The 18,993-nt window shown below is 35.7% G+C and overlaps 1 protein-coding gene, 1 long non-coding RNA gene and 1 pseudogene across 23 annotated transcripts; 1 reads left to right on the plus strand and 2 right to left on the minus strand.

Annotated features, from left to right (window-relative positions):
• Positions 1–655: 655 nt before the first annotated feature.
• Positions 656–8,196, minus strand: LOC126588386 (uncharacterized). Of its 9 annotated transcripts, XR_007611443.1 has the most exons (7): positions 7,984–8,196; positions 6,100–7,789; positions 5,875–5,998; positions 5,586–5,671; positions 4,569–4,627; positions 2,624–2,693; positions 656–1,380 (listed from the first exon to the last, which is right to left on the minus strand). It is a non-coding gene; the product is annotated as an uncharacterized LOC126588386 (long non-coding RNA). The 9 variants fall into 9 exon arrangements; XR_007611438.1 differs by lacking the exon at positions 4,569–4,627 and having other exon boundaries at positions 7,984–8,194; XR_007611436.1 differs by lacking the exon at positions 4,569–4,627 and having other exon boundaries at positions 656–1,531; positions 7,984–8,194.
• LOC126591671 (small nucleolar RNA R71) lies at positions 697–804 on the plus strand (annotated as a pseudogene).
• Positions 8,197–10,139: 1,943 nt separating the features above from the next.
• Positions 10,140–18,224, minus strand: LOC126591623 (receptor-like serine/threonine-protein kinase NCRK). Of its 14 annotated transcripts, none has more exons than XM_050257387.1 (11): positions 15,827–16,311; positions 14,376–14,427; positions 14,031–14,110; positions 13,636–13,752; positions 13,109–13,219; positions 12,434–12,706; positions 12,033–12,298; positions 11,635–11,931; positions 11,211–11,447; positions 10,799–11,026; positions 10,140–10,679 (listed from the first exon to the last, which is right to left on the minus strand). In XM_050257387.1, the coding sequence occupies exons 3-11, from the start codon at positions 14,098–14,100 to the stop codon at positions 10,413–10,415; spliced, it is 1,866 nt and encodes a 621-aa protein (XP_050113344.1). In that variant the 5' UTR covers positions 14,101–14,110; positions 14,376–14,427; positions 15,827–16,311; the 3' UTR covers positions 10,140–10,412. The 14 variants fall into 14 exon arrangements, with proteins under 14 accessions (XP_050113344.1, XP_050113343.1, XP_050113345.1 ...); XM_050257386.1 differs by having other exon boundaries at positions 14,376–14,432; XM_050257388.1 differs by lacking the exons at positions 14,376–14,427; positions 15,827–16,311 and adding exons at positions 14,856–15,581; positions 15,667–15,806.
• Positions 18,225–18,993: the final 769 nt, after the last annotated feature.

Below are 18,993 nucleotides of genomic sequence, written 5' to 3' on the forward strand. Positions count from 1 at the left end.
TTAGTTATGGAAGCCTACATATTCTACATGTTTTGATGCATTGGCTGCTGTATCTTTTTACAAGTTCTGATTGCTTTGCTCAAAATTGATGTGAGTAATCTCTGCCAACTTGTCAATTGCAATTTCCCAAGAAGCTTTGGCTGGTGTAGCAGGTTGCTAGACTATTGGTGGAAATGGTGGTTTTACTTGCTGCTCACCACCCCATTTTATATTTGGGTGATCTCTCCAACTTGGATTTTAAAATTTTGAATAAACATCATTTCTTTGCCTTGGATAATTGTTGAATGCGTTAACTTGCTCTACAACAAAATCTGGATATGCATCTCTCTGTGGACAGCCCATAAAATCATGTGTGGGTTGGCTACAAATCTCACAATGTGCTGGTGCAGGTTACTGGATAGCAACTGCTATTTTCTGCAAAATCATGTCGAATTTTGCATCAAAATTTTCAATTTTTTTTTCTATCTTTTCAATTTGAGCAGAAACATGTGGAGACCCCATAAACATTTAAAAAATGCCCTTATTTTGTGTTTGATCCTCTGCCCATTGTTAAGATTCAGATGCCATGTTGTCAAACAATTGATAAGCTTCCTAGGCATTTTTAGTTAAATATGAACCTCCTGATAAAGCATGAACATGATTCTTGGTGTTTGAATTTAGTCCTTTGAAAAATATGCCCATCCGTGTGTCTCATTCAATGCCTGCGTGGGGACACTTTCTAAATAACTCCTTAAAACACTCCAATGCCTCGTGAAACTCTTCATTAGGCTTTTGGGAAAAAGATAAAATTTGAGTCCTCATATCAAGAGTTTTAGAAATTGGATAATATTTGTTAAGAAATTTGTCACTCATATGTGCCCAAGAAGTGATACTGGCAGATCGCAATGTAAGCAGCCATGTTCTTGTCTTGTCCTTCAATGAATAAGGGAAAAGATGGAGTTGGATTGACTCTGCAGTAAACTCATTCACTATAATATTTCTGCACCCCATTAAAAACTTTGTGATATGCATATTAGGATCCTCATGAGTTAAACCATGAAAAGTAGGCAGAATCTCCAACATGTGATGTCTGATCTCGAGTGTGTCGTCTTCCTCTTCTGGATAAACAATGCAACTTGGTAATTCATTAGCATGGGCTGCTAATGTATCCCTCAATGGACGCCTAGCAGCTAGTATGGCAAAAGCCATGGTATCCTTACTGTCCAAAATTCCAGAAAACAAATTTTTTAGGAAAGTGTCCTCCGATGAAGGTTAACACGCTAAAAATTGCTCCCTGCACCTTAGTTGTAAAGTGCGTTCCGGCTTTGGATCAAATTCTATTAGCTATTGATTTTGGGATCTGGTGCAAACCATGTACATGATCTGTCTAGATTATGGGCTCTGCGCAAAGAAAACGAAAATTAAATTAATATAAATAATTTTTTTAAAATTTTATTTACAACAATAATTAACAAATAATTATGATTAACACAAATTGTTTAAAAACAATCCCCGACGACGACGCCAATTTCTTGATAGAATTTTTAGGTACCTGCGCAAAGAGGTTAAAATCACACAATACTTGCAAGAGAACAAGGTAGTTGTAGTATAAATGGCTCAAGCAATGTTGTTTTCCGCTGGGATTGTTTAAAACAATTAATTAAAAACCCTAATCCTAGTTAATTATCTAAAAATAAAGATTGGAAAGGGTTGATTTTGAATTTAAAAGTAATAAAAACGAATTTTAATAAAAGTAATTTAGGAAAAACAACTAATAACCAATTTTAAAAGGAAACAAATCAAAGAGAAAAGGTTTTGAGAAACAAATTTTGAAAAACACTAGGGTTCCGCCATCCCCCTAACAATCCTACGTAATTCTTCTAATTTCTTACGAATTACACATGCATATTTTGAAGGTTAGGTTTTCCTAAAATATATCTTACTTGGAACCTCCAACATAGAACGTATATCTAACATGCAACTTGTCTATGGCGTCCAGATCGAATGTGAACATGCAAGACTCATTAAGTTTTGTGAAAACCTTTTGAAAAACCACATTACTCTTAAGACGTGTCATCCATCCTAAGTAGCTACACATGTTAACCACAAGAAGCCTTAGTCAATTTTAGGGACAACCCTACGCTAAAATTGTATCAATTTACTTTTCTAAATATCCTAATGGTCGCGAATCACTAAGACAAATAGATAGTTTAAACCGGCAATTAACAATCCAAAACTTGCATGCATAAATTGATAAGAAAATTAAAAAAGACTACATATTTTTGCTAAGGATCATGGCCTCACCCTAGCAAAGAGAATTTGTTACGCATATTGATAATAAAAATCACATAGTCTTTATTAAAAATAGAAAAAGAATGAAAACACCTTGAAAGTATGAGTCTTGAAATCTATACCAAACTGACACACCCCGACCCGGAATGCCCACTATGACTCCGAAACAAGATGTGCTAGCTGACACCTGGAAGGTGACAAAGCTATGAAGTGCAGTGATGTGGAAAATGTGAATAAATTTAAAACCTAAAAGTGCCTAATTATAAGAGTGCGCTGTGAGCGGGAATAAACCCATTTCATACATGATGACGGAGTATAAGTACAGTACAGTAAATAGGGTGAGGAATTATACCATTGAAGGTAATCATATACACCAAGACTTGCCAAGAATCCTCGTTGATATGAAAGCTCAACTACTAAACCTGGAGGTGCGAAAACAAGGGTGAGTGGGCCTGAAAATAAAGTTTTAATTAAAAACCTTTTGAAAATGTTATAACCAGTGGCGAAGCCAGGAATTGTAGAGGGGATGGGCGACATTTAAAAGGTTTAAGGTCCTAAAAAATGTGGACATCCGTTCAAGGTCCAAGTCTTAGGTTGGCAAGAAGATTATGTGAACTACCCAGAATATTCATAGGAGAATTTGTACTGACCAAAATATTCGAAATATTCGAAAGAGTATTTGAACTACATTATTATGTGGAGGAGAATTTAAGCATCCTTTATCCTTTCTTGTTGTATCATGTCATTACATAACTATATAACGATTAAAGTTCTAAGACGTAAGTGCTAGATGAGCGGTGGACGTGACCCAACGCTTAGGTGAGGATCTAGATGAACTAGGTTGTACGTATAAATAAGTGTTTATTTATTATATAGTGATAATATCTAAAAAAATTGATTAAAAAACACATAATATATAAAAATATTGACAATTTTATTTGTTATTTGTTGAATTTGATGTAAGACATAAAAATTCAAAGCATTACAGGTTCATAATACAACAAAATATTTTTGAAGCTAGTATGAATTTATAGTTACTTTTAACATAAATAAGATTGGCAAATACGTAGTTTGAAAACTATGTGGGCAAACTCATTAGACAATAACTAAAAAACAAATATAAGAAAAGTACATGTAAATATCAAAGTTAGGTGGTACAAATTGGTTGGACAATAGTTAAAATTGGGTGAATTTTACAAGGACACGTGGGATGGGATGGGAGAGAGAAAGTCTCTTCTTCCTCCCTCGTTTTCTTCATTGGAACCTGAACTCCATTTCAGAAACTGCAAATTACAGGTCTCCCTTTCTCCTTTCTTTGGCCTTGGGTATTTTGAAAAAAATGGACAGCTCACGCGCAGCCTACGCTACGCAGCAGAAGGGAAACCTAGAAAGCCAGAGCACCAGACGGAATTTCATCGCTTTCAACGTGATCAGAGAGGCAGAACCATCACTAATGGGCTTGATTTCCAGCGAGAGGAGGGGCGGCCGCCCCTCCTCTCCCTTATGTAGCTTCGCCTATGGTTATAACCCCTCACCGTAAAACATATATAGTTTCCAAAATATACATACTACGTATAGTATGAAAATATTTACCGTAGCTTGCAAAACATAAATAAGGCATGATATATCAAAATCACAAAGTCTCCACAGTAATATAAGTAAAATCAGGTGATCAACAACCTATGCTAGCATATCAGTCGGAGTCGCCTAATGTGACTTGTACGACTGAACCTATTGCTCATCAATCTATGCTAGCACACAAGTCGAAGTTGCCTAACGCGACTTGTACGGCAGGACTAGGTGTAATAATATACGCTTTAGTGCTACAATCACGTGAAGACTAGCGCTATTCGCTGTCACATATGAGTTAGAATTGCCTATTGCAATCTGTACGACAGGACTAGCACCAATTTGGATCCAAGGCGAGTGTGCGGTGCTGATGTGAACATGTGAAAGATTAGCCTAGCCCTGGGCTGAGCACTAACATGTGGGTGTAGCAATGATGAGCAGACTATATGAATATATGCATGCCATAATGATGCAATAATTCTAGCCAACATAATAAACTTACCTGAACTTACATGTGCATCCCGTAGGATCATTTTGGCATTTCACAGTTTCATAACAATGTAACATTTCTTAAGTAGGATCATTTTGACATTTCACAATTTCATAACAATGCAACATTTCTTAATCATGGCATGAAATTCACAAATCAATTCAAAAGCATTTGTGGAAACTATAAAATACACACGTACACACACACACACACTATAAAAAGGAAAAGACCCACTCACCTGAAGTCCGTGCTACAACTCCCTAGCATGAATATTGAGGCATCTCAAACGATCAGCATCTAGAACAATTATCAAATCACGTCTCAGAATTCTTATCGATAGAACACGTAACTTACATAAAAACGCATCCCCAAGGATGTTCTAGAATGATTTGAAACCTATTGACTTAAAGTCAACTGTCGGTTAAAAGTCGACGGTAGGGTCCACAACCCTACGTAACCCGATTCAAAAGATCCACACCTCGGATTTCCGATCCGTAACTTCCAAAACTCCACATTATGCTTCTAGAACATCATACTAAAGTTTCATTACAATCCAATACCCCAATGGAAATGGGAAGATGTCACAATGGATTTCGTGTATAAGTACTTCTCTAGTTTGACTGCTTTACCCTTATGTTAACTATGCTCTGAACATTTGTAGTTTATGGGTTCTACCTATTACTGCGCACTCACTTTATTAGTTTAAATAAGTTATAGTTTCGGTTTTAATTTATTCACATTTTACATCACTCACACTTTTGGTTACATCATCTTTGGGTGACGGCCAGCACGCCTCGTCTCCGGTCGAGGTGTGTTAGTTTGCTTTGCCCAAAATCTTTTCTCCAAAAGTTGCATAAGAGAGAACCTTAGGGCCGGCCAAAATGGCTTATTTATACTACTCTAATTAAAGTCCTACTACTAAAAGGTCTTAGAATAAGACTAGGAAACCTAATAAATTGAAATAAAATAGGAAACATAATCCTAAATTAACTTGGTAAATTCGCCCAAAAATTTGCACGGCCACGTTTTGGACCCAATTCAGCTCCAAAACTGGCCCAAAATAGCTGGATTCAAAGCTTGGGCTATTCTGAACACTTCTCCAAAAGGCCATGAACCCATCTCAGGTCATCTTGGGCTCTAAAAACGTAGTTTAAGTCCAAAAACGTCACTTTTCAACAACTCGCATTGCTCCTTTAATAAATCGCCAGAAAATAACCGCTTCGTAGAAAAATTCCAAATTTTGATACGAACATACAAAGAGACACACAAACGTCTTCCAATTTGAATAACTCCAAAATTCGTCCGTTTGGTCATGTTTTGCTTCAGAAGAAGTCAAATATCCTACAGTGAAAATATTAAGCAAAGTATAAAAATTCTATCAAAATAATTACCAAATTATACTAAGAATATGGTAAAATATATATATATATATATATATATATATAATATTGACTCATCATTTTGCATCCCTAAGTTGCTCATGCATTGATAATATACTGAGATTCTAAATTCACTCGGACTAACACGAAGACATTTATATATACCATGTATAAGATCTTGATGAGTAACTTTGGTTGACACTACCATTGCTTTCGCTTGACCATCTATGTATTGGCTATCAACCCTCCTCCATCCGTAATGGACCACGGTCACAAATTGAGTCATATTCTGAAAGAAAAAAAAACTAATTAGCGCATCTAACTAACCTATAAATATATTTAAAATAGGAAAATATTTTAAAGAAAAATTAATTAGCACATATAACTAACCTGCATATGCAAAGTGCCAAAGAAACACTGACATGGTTGCTTTATTGGAGCTTCTAATTCTTCAATCAACTTGTTGATTTGTCGAAGGATTCATAATATATTCACCTGCATTGGAACATGAAAATCATTAAAGTTTTGACTAAAACCATGATATGAAATATCAAAAAGTTGATTTAGGAATTGGAAGCTACAATTGACCAACCATATCATTGTTTCTTGGACAATTTGAAAAGGCTATTGCGTCCTGCGCCTTTTTTTTTGGTCAAAACATCCCTACTGATTAATTATGCAAAATCGGCAAAGAGTGCTCTTCTGGTTTAAGGTGAGAAACTAGAAGGTTGCAAGAGAGTTTGAAGAAGGTTTTATTTTTGTTGTGAGAAACCCTAATATTAAGGGTATATTAGTACTTTTACATCAAGTTTTGGTTAAAATTATCATAAAACTAAAATGGTGGCTATAATTCTATATATGATCCAAAATATGGTTACTTTTCCAAATTTTCAAAATTCGAGATCAGGATTTCTCCCTGCGACTGAGCTTACTCGTATGGCAGTGTCGATTGAGTATTGAATGGGGGTATTTATTATGCTAAAATCAATAATACTAATTTTGAAAATATTTTTAATAGAAAAGAAATTAAAATAGAACAATAATTTAGTTCTTCTTTGAGCAAACACCAAAAATTGAGGATAATACTATTTTTATTACCTACCCTGCTTCCTTATCTAATACTGCACCAAATGCTTCACTAAGTCATTTCTGCTTAGTATATTCTAAATTAGTCCAACTTAGCACCTAATTGTCGAACAATCGTTTTGGCTTCCGAAAATAAATTCTGTTTTGAAAACTTAGGCAACCAAGGTTGTAGGCGGTGTTGGCTGTTGATATTCAATACCAAAATCATTCGGTCAATGAAAACGATTAATTTTATTTATTATAACTTACATTTTTAAGTAGGATGACAATCTACACGAATATTCTTAGAAAATTAGACCCTCTAATTCGATCCCCAAAGAGGTTTGAATGTACAAAGTGTATGTTTTATCAAGGATCATAGAGGATTGATTTAATCAAATGAGTTCACAAGGTATGTTTTGTGATGAACTAAACTCCATTTTTTTTGTGGTATCCAAACTATTGTCACAAAAGGCAAGTGACCATTTACACAGTGGTGGAAATATGTTGAGCTCTTACGTGACGGCGTGGTTTCAAACTCCGCTGATGACTAATATAACATCTAATCTAATACAATTTATTGTTTGACAAAAAAAAAAAAAAAAAAAACCCATTGTCACAAAAGTGATAATTGTTGTGACAATGGTTATTTTTTGTGGTATCCGAGTCTAGTTCATTTTTTGTGGTATCTGAGCCATTGTCACAAACGAGTATAGTGCTTATTTTTTGTGATTAAAAAGAAACGGAACACGGTAAAAATGGTAAAATTTATTAGTTACAAATTAGTAGAGAGATAAAACTAAAAAAAAAAAAAAAGAGATTCATGAACAGCTAAAGCCACATTGGAATAGTTTAGATCTAGCAAACATTCAGTCTACCAATTACAAAAAACAGTTCATAATTTCATACAAAGTAGGGTCATAAGAAAATGTAGCACTATGGTGGAGGCGGCCCAGGCTCAAACAGTGGAGGGCAGCAGCATTTAAATATACCGCAGCAGCATAGAATCCACAAGCTGCATAATCAAAACCAAAATTTAAAACAAAAATGCAGTAGCATTGTATATGCAGAAATTCTCCAATGTGGATAAATTAATCTTGCGGGATGCAACCATTTGTATTGTGTTGGCAGCTGGCTTATGCTCAAATCCCGCATTAGAGAAACATGTATATGATGTAGACCAAAAATATTGAAGTGAAAAGATCTTACCAGAATTCCAAGCATCCTGGTTGGTGATAGGGAGGAGGAGCGGTGGCTAGGAGCGGCGTGCTTGGTGGCGGCGGATCCATATCTGTAGAGGGTATTGGCAGGTGATGAGGAACAACAAAGTCTAATGAAAAACGTTATATATATGTATATGATCGAACAAACCATGCTCCCTATCGCCAAGTCAGACACTCTTCCAACTACCATTCAAGGGAAGAACTTCCAAGTCATTTGCATAATGTTTGTTCAACTAACACCACTTGGCAGTTAAATTCAAAAATGGATGTGCATCTGAACAACTACTACTCCCTAAACTTAAGAGAACCACGAAAAACATTGCAGAGTACAAAAAGCACCAGCAGGTGGCTTCGTCGCAGCAATCCATCATTCCGAAGGTTGGGAAGACTCACCAATTGGGATCATTAAATTGTCTAGTCTATGACTTTTTCATGGAAATTGACACAATTTATCGCATTGAATAATTTGTTCTAAATATGTGCTTTATCAATGAAACTATTGCCATTTCAAATATAAAAATTAAAATTAAAAAAAAAAACAAAAACAAAAGAGTTGTTATAAAAATGTTATTATATATATATAGAGAGAGAGAGAGAGAGAGAGAGGAAGCCTTTAAGGGAATGGATCCCTATTTTTTTTTTATAAAAATGAGGATTAGTTGGGGTCCACATCACATCGAACTTTAACGATCTGAACCGTCTATTTTTCAAGTAGCATCTCATAGATCATCCTTGCAAAATATTAGTCAAATCGGAAATATTTAATACTTCTAATTGAGTTCAAAAAAATTAACGAATACTTTGTTATATAAAAAACAATAAAAAATTTTATTGATAATTAAATAGGTAAATGATTTCTGATTTGAATTGAATTTTTGTAAGGATGATCTATATCGAGACTTACAAAATAGACGGTTCAAATCATTGAATTTCGATGTGAAGTGGGCCCTATACCTAATCCCTATATTTGCAAAAAAATGAGAATCCATTTGCATAAAGGGCCTATAGATATATATATATATATATGAAGCCTTTAAGAGAAGAGATCCCCATTTTTTCAAAAAAAAAATAGGGACACTCTCTTGACCGTTAAATCTGACTTTAATGAAATTATGTGATTGAGATTCTGTGGTCTATAATTTAATCTTAATCACAAAATTTCATTAAAACTATATCTAACGGTCAAGAGGGTGTCTCATATTTTTTTTTTTGAAAAATGGGGATCTCTTTGCTTAAAGGGCTATATATAATTGCTTGGGGCGGTAGCTCACGCGCACGTCCCTTAAGGCAACTTAAATCTAAAAGGAAATTTAAATGATAACCTTAAAGATTAGAAAACTAGAATTCACTAGAAAGTAACAAAAAAAACTCTCAAAATTTATGATTGAATACATGAAAGAAAATAACCCTAAGACCATCTCCAACCCTTGGGCTAAAAGCCAAAATTTTTAGCCCGGAAAATTTAGCTTTTAGCCCAGAAACATCTTTTCTGCTCCAACCCTTCTACCCTAAAATTTTAGCCCGGAATTATTAAAGAATGAAATTAGCCTAAATTTTTTTCTTAAATCAATTTTTTTTAAAAATAAATATGTAGATTATTGTAAATTAATTTTATGAACATTTTAATCTAAAAAAATTTAAATTCCGATAAACATTTCGCATTTAGCCCGGGGGGAAAGCTGGGGGGTATTTGGTCCAGAAATAGCATTTGGCATTTAGCCTAAAATTGTAGCATGGGTTGGAGAGTGTTTGGGAGGGGGGGGGTAATTTGACTTTTAGCCCAGGGTTGGAGATGGTCTAAGACCACATAAATATGGTTGTATACCCTATGTGCAGCTGTATGCCATGGGAATAGAAAAATGTATAGTGACCATGTGAGAGCGGTTTGACTTTTATCTTTACAAGATTTTATATTCTATGATACTTTAATTTATGGAAATGAGCATTCACACAGGTGCAAACATACAGGCAAACTATCATGACTAACTGACCTAATCAGCCCGGACAGATAACTGTTATCCCAAGCATTGCATGTGTTTTCTTCTTTGCGTTGCTCCGGGATAAATGGGATATTAGGGAATCAAAGTGCTCCTTGGTAAGAAAAAGAATTGCTGGTTATATGAAAACATGAAGGAACAAAAGTGCTTTAAAAACTACCTTTTTGCATTTACTGAATTACAAGCAGCATACCATCCTTTTCATCTCCTAACATATTTTGAATGCTATGATTTCTGTACAACAACCAAACAAATACACAACTATGATTTTCTTCAAAGAAAAAAGTATCAAGGAACTAATCTTCAGAAACCCGCTTGCTTCCTCGTGATTTCTTTGAGCAACCAACCGCAAACAAGTATTTGAAATAAGCTTAAAATCTGGTTTACTTCCTATCCGTGTGCTTCAAGTTTTCTCTGGTCATGGGGGCTTACCATTTGTTACACAAAAAGACTCCAACCTGGGCTCAGTTAAATCCACTGTCTCAATATCAGTGGCACGACAACTCCTGGCATTTGAAGTCAAGAGGATCAATCTCTCCATATAGTTATCTGAAACAGAATCCGTGTCTCTTTCAGCACATAGGTTACGGTCAATGTCTAGTGGCAGTGAACACCGAACCGAACCTTTACTGGATTTCGCTCGCCTTAGCTCCCCAGCATCTTTATGGCCATCCATGCCTATGTGCTGTCCAGAAGAATACTCAGATCAAGTCTCTATACGCATTGCTCAAATCATACAATATGACCTCCATACGACATATGAAAAGTTAAAAAATGACATCAACCACATAGGTGCGTAATTACCTGAAAAAGATTTACAGAAAAGTTTTTCCTTTTAGATCTCTCTGGTGAAATAGTCGAAAGGATTTGGACAACCTCACTCATGTTTGGTCTAGCATCAGGATCCAACAGTAGACATTCTTTTGCCAAGTAAGCCATTATCTGCATCTCCTCTTCTGGGAAGTTTCCATTTAAATCTGGATCCGCCAACTCTGTGATTACTCGCCTACTATCCAGTAAACGAGGTGTAGCCTACAACAAAGACAAAAATGTTCATATGCTACATCAATTTTTATTAACCCATAGACGTATTTCTGAACTGGTTATCTACGATAAATTCATGTTAATCAGCAGCATTGTGGTAACAAAATGGAAATTCATGCAAAAGAAATGATGGATATATGTTCCTAGTAATAAAGTTGGCAATTTTCTATACCCATATGACAAGGCTTTCTTCTCCCTTAGTTGTTGATTTATGGATGGGCTTCCGACCAGTGATAAGCTCAAGAAGAACTACGCCAAAACTGAAAACGTCTGACTCAAGAGATGCTCTTCCAGCAATAGCATATTCCGGTGCAAAATAACCAAAAGTCCCCTGCATTCTTGCTGGAGAACTAGATGTGCTAGGGACACCATCAGCTTTTAAGCGTTTCGCCATACCAAGATCAGTTATCTGCACATATATAACAAATATAAGAATTATAAGAAATGCGTGCCAAATATCCGCTTCAAACTAGGCTATCTTTCAGTTCCAAAAGAGAAATGTAAACCGTGTTCGTAGCCAAATATCTGCTTCAAACTAGCCTATTATTATTTCCCATCGTAGATTTCAATCGATGTTTCAAATAATCACATCTTACTTTTGCTTGCCAATTTTCATCCAGAAGAATGTTTGTGGATTTGACATCTCGATGCAGAATTCTTGGAGCAGCTGCTTCATGGAGATATTCCAAACCCCTTGCAGCTCCAATGGCAATTGAAACTCGAGTGACCCAATCCATGTTTTTCCCTTCATCCCCGTTCAAACAATCTCTCAGGTTACCGTTATCCATGTACTCAAATATCAATATCCTCTCGACATTTTTTCCATGGGTTTCAAAGCAGTAGCCAAGCAAAGGCACCACATTAAAATGATTAAGTCTGGCTAACATTTCAATCTGAGAAAAGAACAGATTGATTAAGTTATTTCTTCTGTTAAGAAACCAATAAAAAGGATGTTGAAGTATATCGACAAACGCACAGAAAGATGAGGTATTACCTCTGTTAAAACAGAGTCCATGTCTGGCCCTTTCAAAGCTTTTAGACGCTTAACTGCCACAACTTCGCCATCATTGAGCTGGCCACGATAGACATAGCTGCTTCCACCAAGTCCTATTAGATTGGAATCTGAAAACTTATTGGTTGCACTTTCCAGTTCAAAATATGAAAATTGAATAATTGCTCCAGGTGTAGCTCGGGGTTTGCTCCTCAATACACAAGAGGTAAAGCAGCCTGTTAACTGAAATGGAATAGTTATAGCAGTTCCTGTACAGAGAAAAATATACAAACAAAAATTATCAGGTTTAAAGGAGTACTATGAAATGAACAGGCTGAAAAGATGAGCGGGATTTTATAGACTAAGAAACAAACTCTGCTAAAACACTCCATAGATCAAATTACCTGTGCCTTTACCGATGGGGGAATCCATATTTATTTTGGTCTCAAACAATGAGGAACTCTTATAGCTAATTAAGTTGGAAGCACTATTGCAACTTGATTCCTTATCAGGCGAAAATATTGGCGCTTGAATAGAGCACTTAGCCCTTCGGCAGAAGTAGCATGCCACCGAGGAAATAAAAGCAAGGGTTGTGAGTATGACACATGCTAAAAGAATAATCACAACAACTTTGCTCGAAAGATGATTTTTTGAAGGCTTTGCTGCATTGACAGATCCTGTTAAGAAGAAACACAGACACAGAACAAGTCACAATCAAATGACTTCAGAATTCAGATAAAGAAGTAATGTCGAAGATATAACAAAGTCTATCTAACTTGTAAATCAAAGATATAACAAAATGTCAGATGTATGTAAAAAAAATATCTGGAAATTCTTTGTGGAATAGACTATGGGTGCGTCAATACATATAAGTCAAAGATGGGATGACCGTAAAAAGGATTCTCACAGTAAATCAAAATCCATGGTCCCATAAACCAATCAGCTTTAAAAAACATGATTTATCATTGTTCTATGTAAAGTGGATCGGTTGACTGATGTGTGCGTGTGTGTGTGTGTGTAAGAGAGAGAGAGAGAGAGAGAGAGAGAGAGAGAGAGAGAGAGAGAGGGAGAGTAAGTACCATAAGTGCAGTTGCAGGCTGTAAAACAATTAGGATCATGACCGTCAGCTGTGACTTTAGGAAGCCCATTGGCAGCACATATGCATGTCCATGTAGTATTACTTCCAGCATCTGTATCAGAGGCATTCAGTTTATATTGTCATACATCATATAGTATATACAAGAAAAACAGGTACATAAGAATATTCTAGTCACGAAAAAAGGGATAGTTCTTAATCAATGCAACGAACGCACAAACATAACTGAAGCATTTTTATATATGAATTAACTTATATAGAGCTTCCACCTAAACATTGAGTGAACAACATTTAAAGAATATGCGTAAAAAAATGAGTGAATTCAAGAACGTATTTGACTTAATATTGTAATATCTATCAACCAGAAACTGTTATTTCAATCCGTTTCTTTCTGTCAAATATAAAGAGATGACGAAAAGAACAACTGCTAAAAGTTTATTGGCAAATAATGGTGTATCAAAAGAAGTGTAAAGCTTTTGGGTGATTGTAGCATAAAGATCAGCAGCATACCCTGACTGCAATTACAGGATGCTGAACAGTAAGGTTCTAGAGTGTAGCTCACGTTTCCTTGATATGAGCACCTACAAGTCCAGTCAGTCGCATTCCACGCACCGGAAACCTCATCTGCTACGACAAATAATGAAAAGAAGATTTCCATGTATTATTTAAACGATACTGATACTACGGAGAAGTTTGATGGGTAACCCTTCTAATATGGAAGCTCAAGACTCTATAAAAGGGAAACAATATGTGCAGGGTTATTTGGATGTTGGAAAAATATAAGTTTCGCCAAGCAACATACTTAATTCCAGATTTGAAGGCAAAAGGTGTGTCTATAATTTCCCATATTGCAATATCAATAAATCTTTTCATAAACATATCGGCAATGAGAAATCAATACTAACCGCAAACACCTTGCTGAATCACGATCAAGGTTATGACACAGGCAAGGGCAACCTTCACTTGGAACTTCATTTATCCTAACCTGAACAATATAACAACAGCATATTGAATTCAAAACGAAAATGAATATTACATAAGAAAAATAATAAAAACTGATTTGGATACACTTTCTACTCCTGATGGCAAACATAGTGCAACAATTATGTAAGAACCAAGTAATGTTTTCCCTCAAATGCTGTGAAATACAAACAGAAACAAGTGACTTCATAACAACGTATTGTTAGAAAACTAAAGTCATAGAGATCTTGATATAAAACAAACTGGAAATATATCATATTAAAAAAAACCTTCATTGGGTTAGTGAGAAACTTCAGACTTCTGTGGTCTCAATCCTTACACCTACACTGATTATTGATGTAGATTATATCAATTCAGGCATAAACACAATTTACAGAACCAAAAATCTTATCAAAATAATTTAACAAACTTTCTTTTTCTCACAAAAAAAAAAAAAATTCCCTGGTGATAACACTATGAAGTTTTATTTTAGATAAATTAGTTGAGTGGAACAAGCACAAAGGTGTAAACAACAAACCGTCCCACCCATTTGATTCAAATCCTTTACAGTGCAGATAGTAAGTTCCAAAAGATTCAAGGAAAAGGAAATGAAAATTAAAATCAGATGTGATACTCTCATAAATCCGGAATCAAACAATAGAAAGTTAGGCAAGCATGTAGAAGAAATATGACAGGCAGGTGTTGTTAAATTCATGGTTGGCCAACAAATTGGAAGCTAACTGTTAGAGAAACCAGTCCAGATTCATCACCTTGATTTCTCCACCATGGTTTTCTGCACTTGTAATTATCATTACCCTAATTATAAATAATAGCACAATTAAGCACTAGACTTAATACATTTAATCATCATTGTATACAACCTAGGATTGTAAACTCAATCTTTAAGTATTCATAATTCTACATGGTATCATCCCTTCCTCTCCTTCTCACAAAATCTTTCCATCCTCCCTGTCAGCCATCATGGCTTCTCCTTCCTCCTCTGCTTCCGCCACTGCCTGCTCTGTTTCCCTCACCTCTCCCTCTCTCAACACCCGAGAACTTCTCAAACTAGACGAACACAACTACCTTCACTGGCTCCTGCAAATCAAACCCTTCCTCGTCGGCAACGGCCTCTGGAAATTCGTTGACGGCTCTCACCCTCATCCAAGTATACATAATTCTACACTAACAATTGATGGCAACCCACTTTGCTGTGCATTCAACCAAACTATGTAGTACAACATGAAGTTCGACTATGTGGTATTGTCAACACACAATTTTGGCGAAGACAACTTCACAAAATTATTGTTGACCATGGTTACGGATTGTTATACCCAATCTCATAATTACACACAACTAAAAACACAAATGAAGAAATGACCATTAAAACAACCATAAGAAAACACTGTAAAATTCAAGGCTTGCTGGTTGGGGATCAAGCGGAAATTGGCCCAACAAATGAGCGCCTGCCCCCGTCTATCATCAATGCATTACTGCTTTTAGCAGTCCCACATTCTTTAAACTATTTAAACTGCCTCCCCAAACAGTATACAAGAACTTCAAAAGCAATAAGGTTCCTACAAACAAAAATATACTTTCTTCCCAGTAACTCCACAAGAGTTTACAACAAGTGACATTGCTTCCAAACAGATAGAAAGCATAAAGCTTTTAGAGAATTAAGGAAAATCAGCACACCTGAGTACGTAAAGAACCGCAGCAGAAACAGAAATAGGAACTTTACCTTGACTTACAAAATACAAAGTGAAAAGTAACAAGCATCGAGCTCAAATTACTCAAAACAATCGCAACTCCCTCCTTCAGAGTTCAAACATGAGTACAAGTACACAAACTCGAGCACAGCAAACCCAATATAACAAAGACCAGAAAGGTCTAATATACGCAATCCCGTCACAAATGATGGGGTGAATCTAGAAAATGGACAATGCCGAAAGGACATGTGACACAAATAGCGGGGAAAGGGACAAATGGGGCTCATGAAAACATGGATTGGAAAATAGTAAACTCAAAACAAACCCATCAGCCACCTCTCTGAAAGCTGCCATTTTCCATATCAGAAAGAGACCCCTCAGCTGCACCTAAAATCTAATCCAACATTACCGAAGGAAACCCCACAATCTGTTTACTTTTCACAACCGTGGCTCAATACTTAAATATTAACTGGCCTTTCTAAACTTTTTCAAATGGGAAACATTCAGACACCCCAACGGTTGAAAATTTAAAAAAGCTTCCTATTTTTGTATTCAAATTGGGAAGTAACGGTTATAATTCATCAAAGACTTTTACTTAGCTTCAAAGACAGACATGTACTGCTGCTCGGTCCGTAAAGCGAGCAAAGATTGAGCTCACACTGGGCCCTACCAATCTGTCCTCTGCGGAAAGTGGGCCCAATATTGGGTCATAGTGGGCCCTGCTTATTCAGCCTACGTGAATGGGTGAAAGGATGACATAATAAAACCACGGTTGAGAAAATCCTACACAAACTCTGCTCTCACCATCTAAACTATTTTGGGAATTTTAACGAAAGGTTCCCGGTAATATTCATTTTAACGAAAAACTATATTTTTACTCTAAAATATCAATCCTGGTACTATTCATTTTATCATTTATTTTGTCATTATCGTTAAAATTCAAAATTTTCACGTCATTTTCATTAGTTTTTCTTACTTTTTTTTTTTAATTCACAACGGGGCATAAGCGCAAAGTTCATTTTAACGAAAAACTACATTTTTACCCTAAAAAGTCAATTCTAGTATTATTTACTTTACCATTTATTTTATCATTATCGTTAAAACTCAAAGTTTTTACGCTATTTTCATTAATTTTCCTTACCTTTTTTTTTTATACACAACGGGGCATAAGCGCAAAAGAAAAGAAAGATTACAATAGAATACCATAAGGCCACGAGACGCCAACTCTATCTACAACTAGAAACCGATGACAAGAAGGAGGAGCTTGCTAAAAAAACCCTGGACCCAAACTGCAAAAGACGTATACTTTTTTGTCAAAATTATAGTCACCAACCGAGCCTATTATATTAGTTTTCATCATTTGTTAAATTAAATCATGTTTCTAAATTTCTAATTCGTGTATACAACAAATGAAATTCAAAAATTTAGGATTTGATTTATTGGGGAATCTTCTACTACTTTGCTATTTCAAAATTAAGAACTTTGTTCCAGAAAGATCAAAGTTGTTTTCTTTGTGACAGAGGAGTATTTATCCTTCGAAATTCAAACTCGGCTGCAAAGATACGGATACTGCTTTGACCAACTAACCTAACCCAACGACAGTGGAGAAAAAATAAAACCTTAGAATACGGATACTGATTTGACCAACTAATGAAAAGGGTTTGAAAACTTTGAGTTTTAACGATAAGGACAAAATAAAGGATAAAATGAATACTATCAAGATTGACTTTTTAATATAAAGATGTAATTTTTCGTTAAAATAAACAGTACCGGAACTTTTCGTTAAAATTTTCAAAAATAAAACTTAGAATATGGGAGGCAAAGTAGGGACGTGGCATCCACTTCATCTATAAAGTCAACAGATTTCTTAGTAGTAACATATACTTAATTACTAAAACACCCAAGAGAATGATCTTAAATACATTTGTGTCCAATAACCAGAGTTAATTCCCTCTTCCGCCACAAGCTGAAATGAGTCCACCGGATCCGTGCAGAAAGAAAAAAAAAATCGAAAAGCAGAAAGTGATTTTTACCTTGAGAAGGAAGTGATTCTGAAATCCGGCGGCTTCTGCGATTTTGTGGTGCCTCCTTTGGTGCTAAAGAAGTCGGAAAATGGCGTCTGAAGAAGCGCTTTTGAGAAACCGAATCCGCTTTCTGAGCTCAGGCATTTCGGATCTGATAATCCAACGATGATATAGGAGAAATGTAAAGAGAGAGTGAGTGACAGTCAGAGCGTCTCCATTTTTAAGTGCGAGAAGAAGCTGCCGTTGGATGCTGCTGCTTCTTCAGCTGAAGATAGATGGTAAGAGTGTGAAAGTGAAAGTGAGAAGTTTTGCAGAGGGAGACCCATAATAATGAGTTACGCCGAGGTAGCTCAGTCTCGCTTTCCGAGGTGGTCCCACTTCATTATACATTTCGGAGAAGAGATCCGGAGGCCTTTCAAATTTCATTGACTGCTCAAAAGTTGTAATAAATTTTAGCCGTCAGATCATTTGATTCAGTGTTCTTAGTGGAAGAGGTTTGAAGAGGATCTCTTTCTCTACATTTCGTTGCACTTATATTCTTGAAAGCAGGAATGTACTTGGGAGCATTTTTCCTCGTTATCCTAAACTTTAGTATATGTTTACTATACATTTAATCATTTGTTACATGTTTTTTTAACTAATTTTGGTTAATTTTTTTTCAAAATTAAAAATTAACATTGTGAAAGTTAACTAAAGTTAGGTAAAATGACATATGATAAATGATTAGGTATATGGCTAAGCTCTATATCGGTGGCGGGCTGGAGCCTAGGCAGGATCTTAGGTGGATTCAAGTAAATTTATTATATACCGTATAAGTATGTGTCCATTTAAACTTATAAAAATGCATAATTGTATTGAGATACATATATTACAAAATAAAATGACATAGATTATAGAATATAAGAACATATTGAAAACATGTGAAACAAGCATGTAATGAGTACTCATCCAAGTATTCAACAAGTCTCATACATTTATTGAAAAAAATAGAATGTCAAATGAAAATTATTGATTTCTTGCCTAAGCGAGAGTCGTGACATAGGTGGGTCTAGGCGGGCTAGGCTAACGCCTAACAGGTCTAGGCACATGCATAAGCAGGTCTAGGCGCCCTTTCTTAATTTTCAAACGCCTAGAAATTAATCGAGACGGTGACCAACCGCCTAGCACTGCCAAAA

The sequence above is a fragment of the Malus sylvestris genome, chromosome 11 (assembly GCF_916048215.2).
Source record: "Malus sylvestris chromosome 11, drMalSylv7.2, whole genome shotgun sequence".
Lineage (NCBI taxonomy): Eukaryota > Viridiplantae > Streptophyta > Magnoliopsida > Rosales > Rosaceae > Malus > Malus sylvestris.

What these genes read in the sequence shown, in the direction of transcription:
- LOC126591623 (XM_050257389.1), bottom strand. Translation starts at nt 14,100, where the DNA reads ATGAAGTTCCAAGTGAAGGTTGCCCTTGCCTGTGTCATAACCTTGATC. An exon ending in GATTCAGCAAGGTGTTTGCG is followed by an intron (nt 13,753 to 14,030) that starts GTTAGTATTGAT and finishes TATTTGTCGTAG; the next exon opens with CAGATGAGGTTTCCGGTGCG. An exon ending in TTTCTGTAAATCTTTTTCAG is followed by an intron (nt 10,680 to 10,798) that starts GTAATTACGCAC and finishes TCTTCTGGACAG; the next exon opens with CACATAGGCATGGATGGCCA.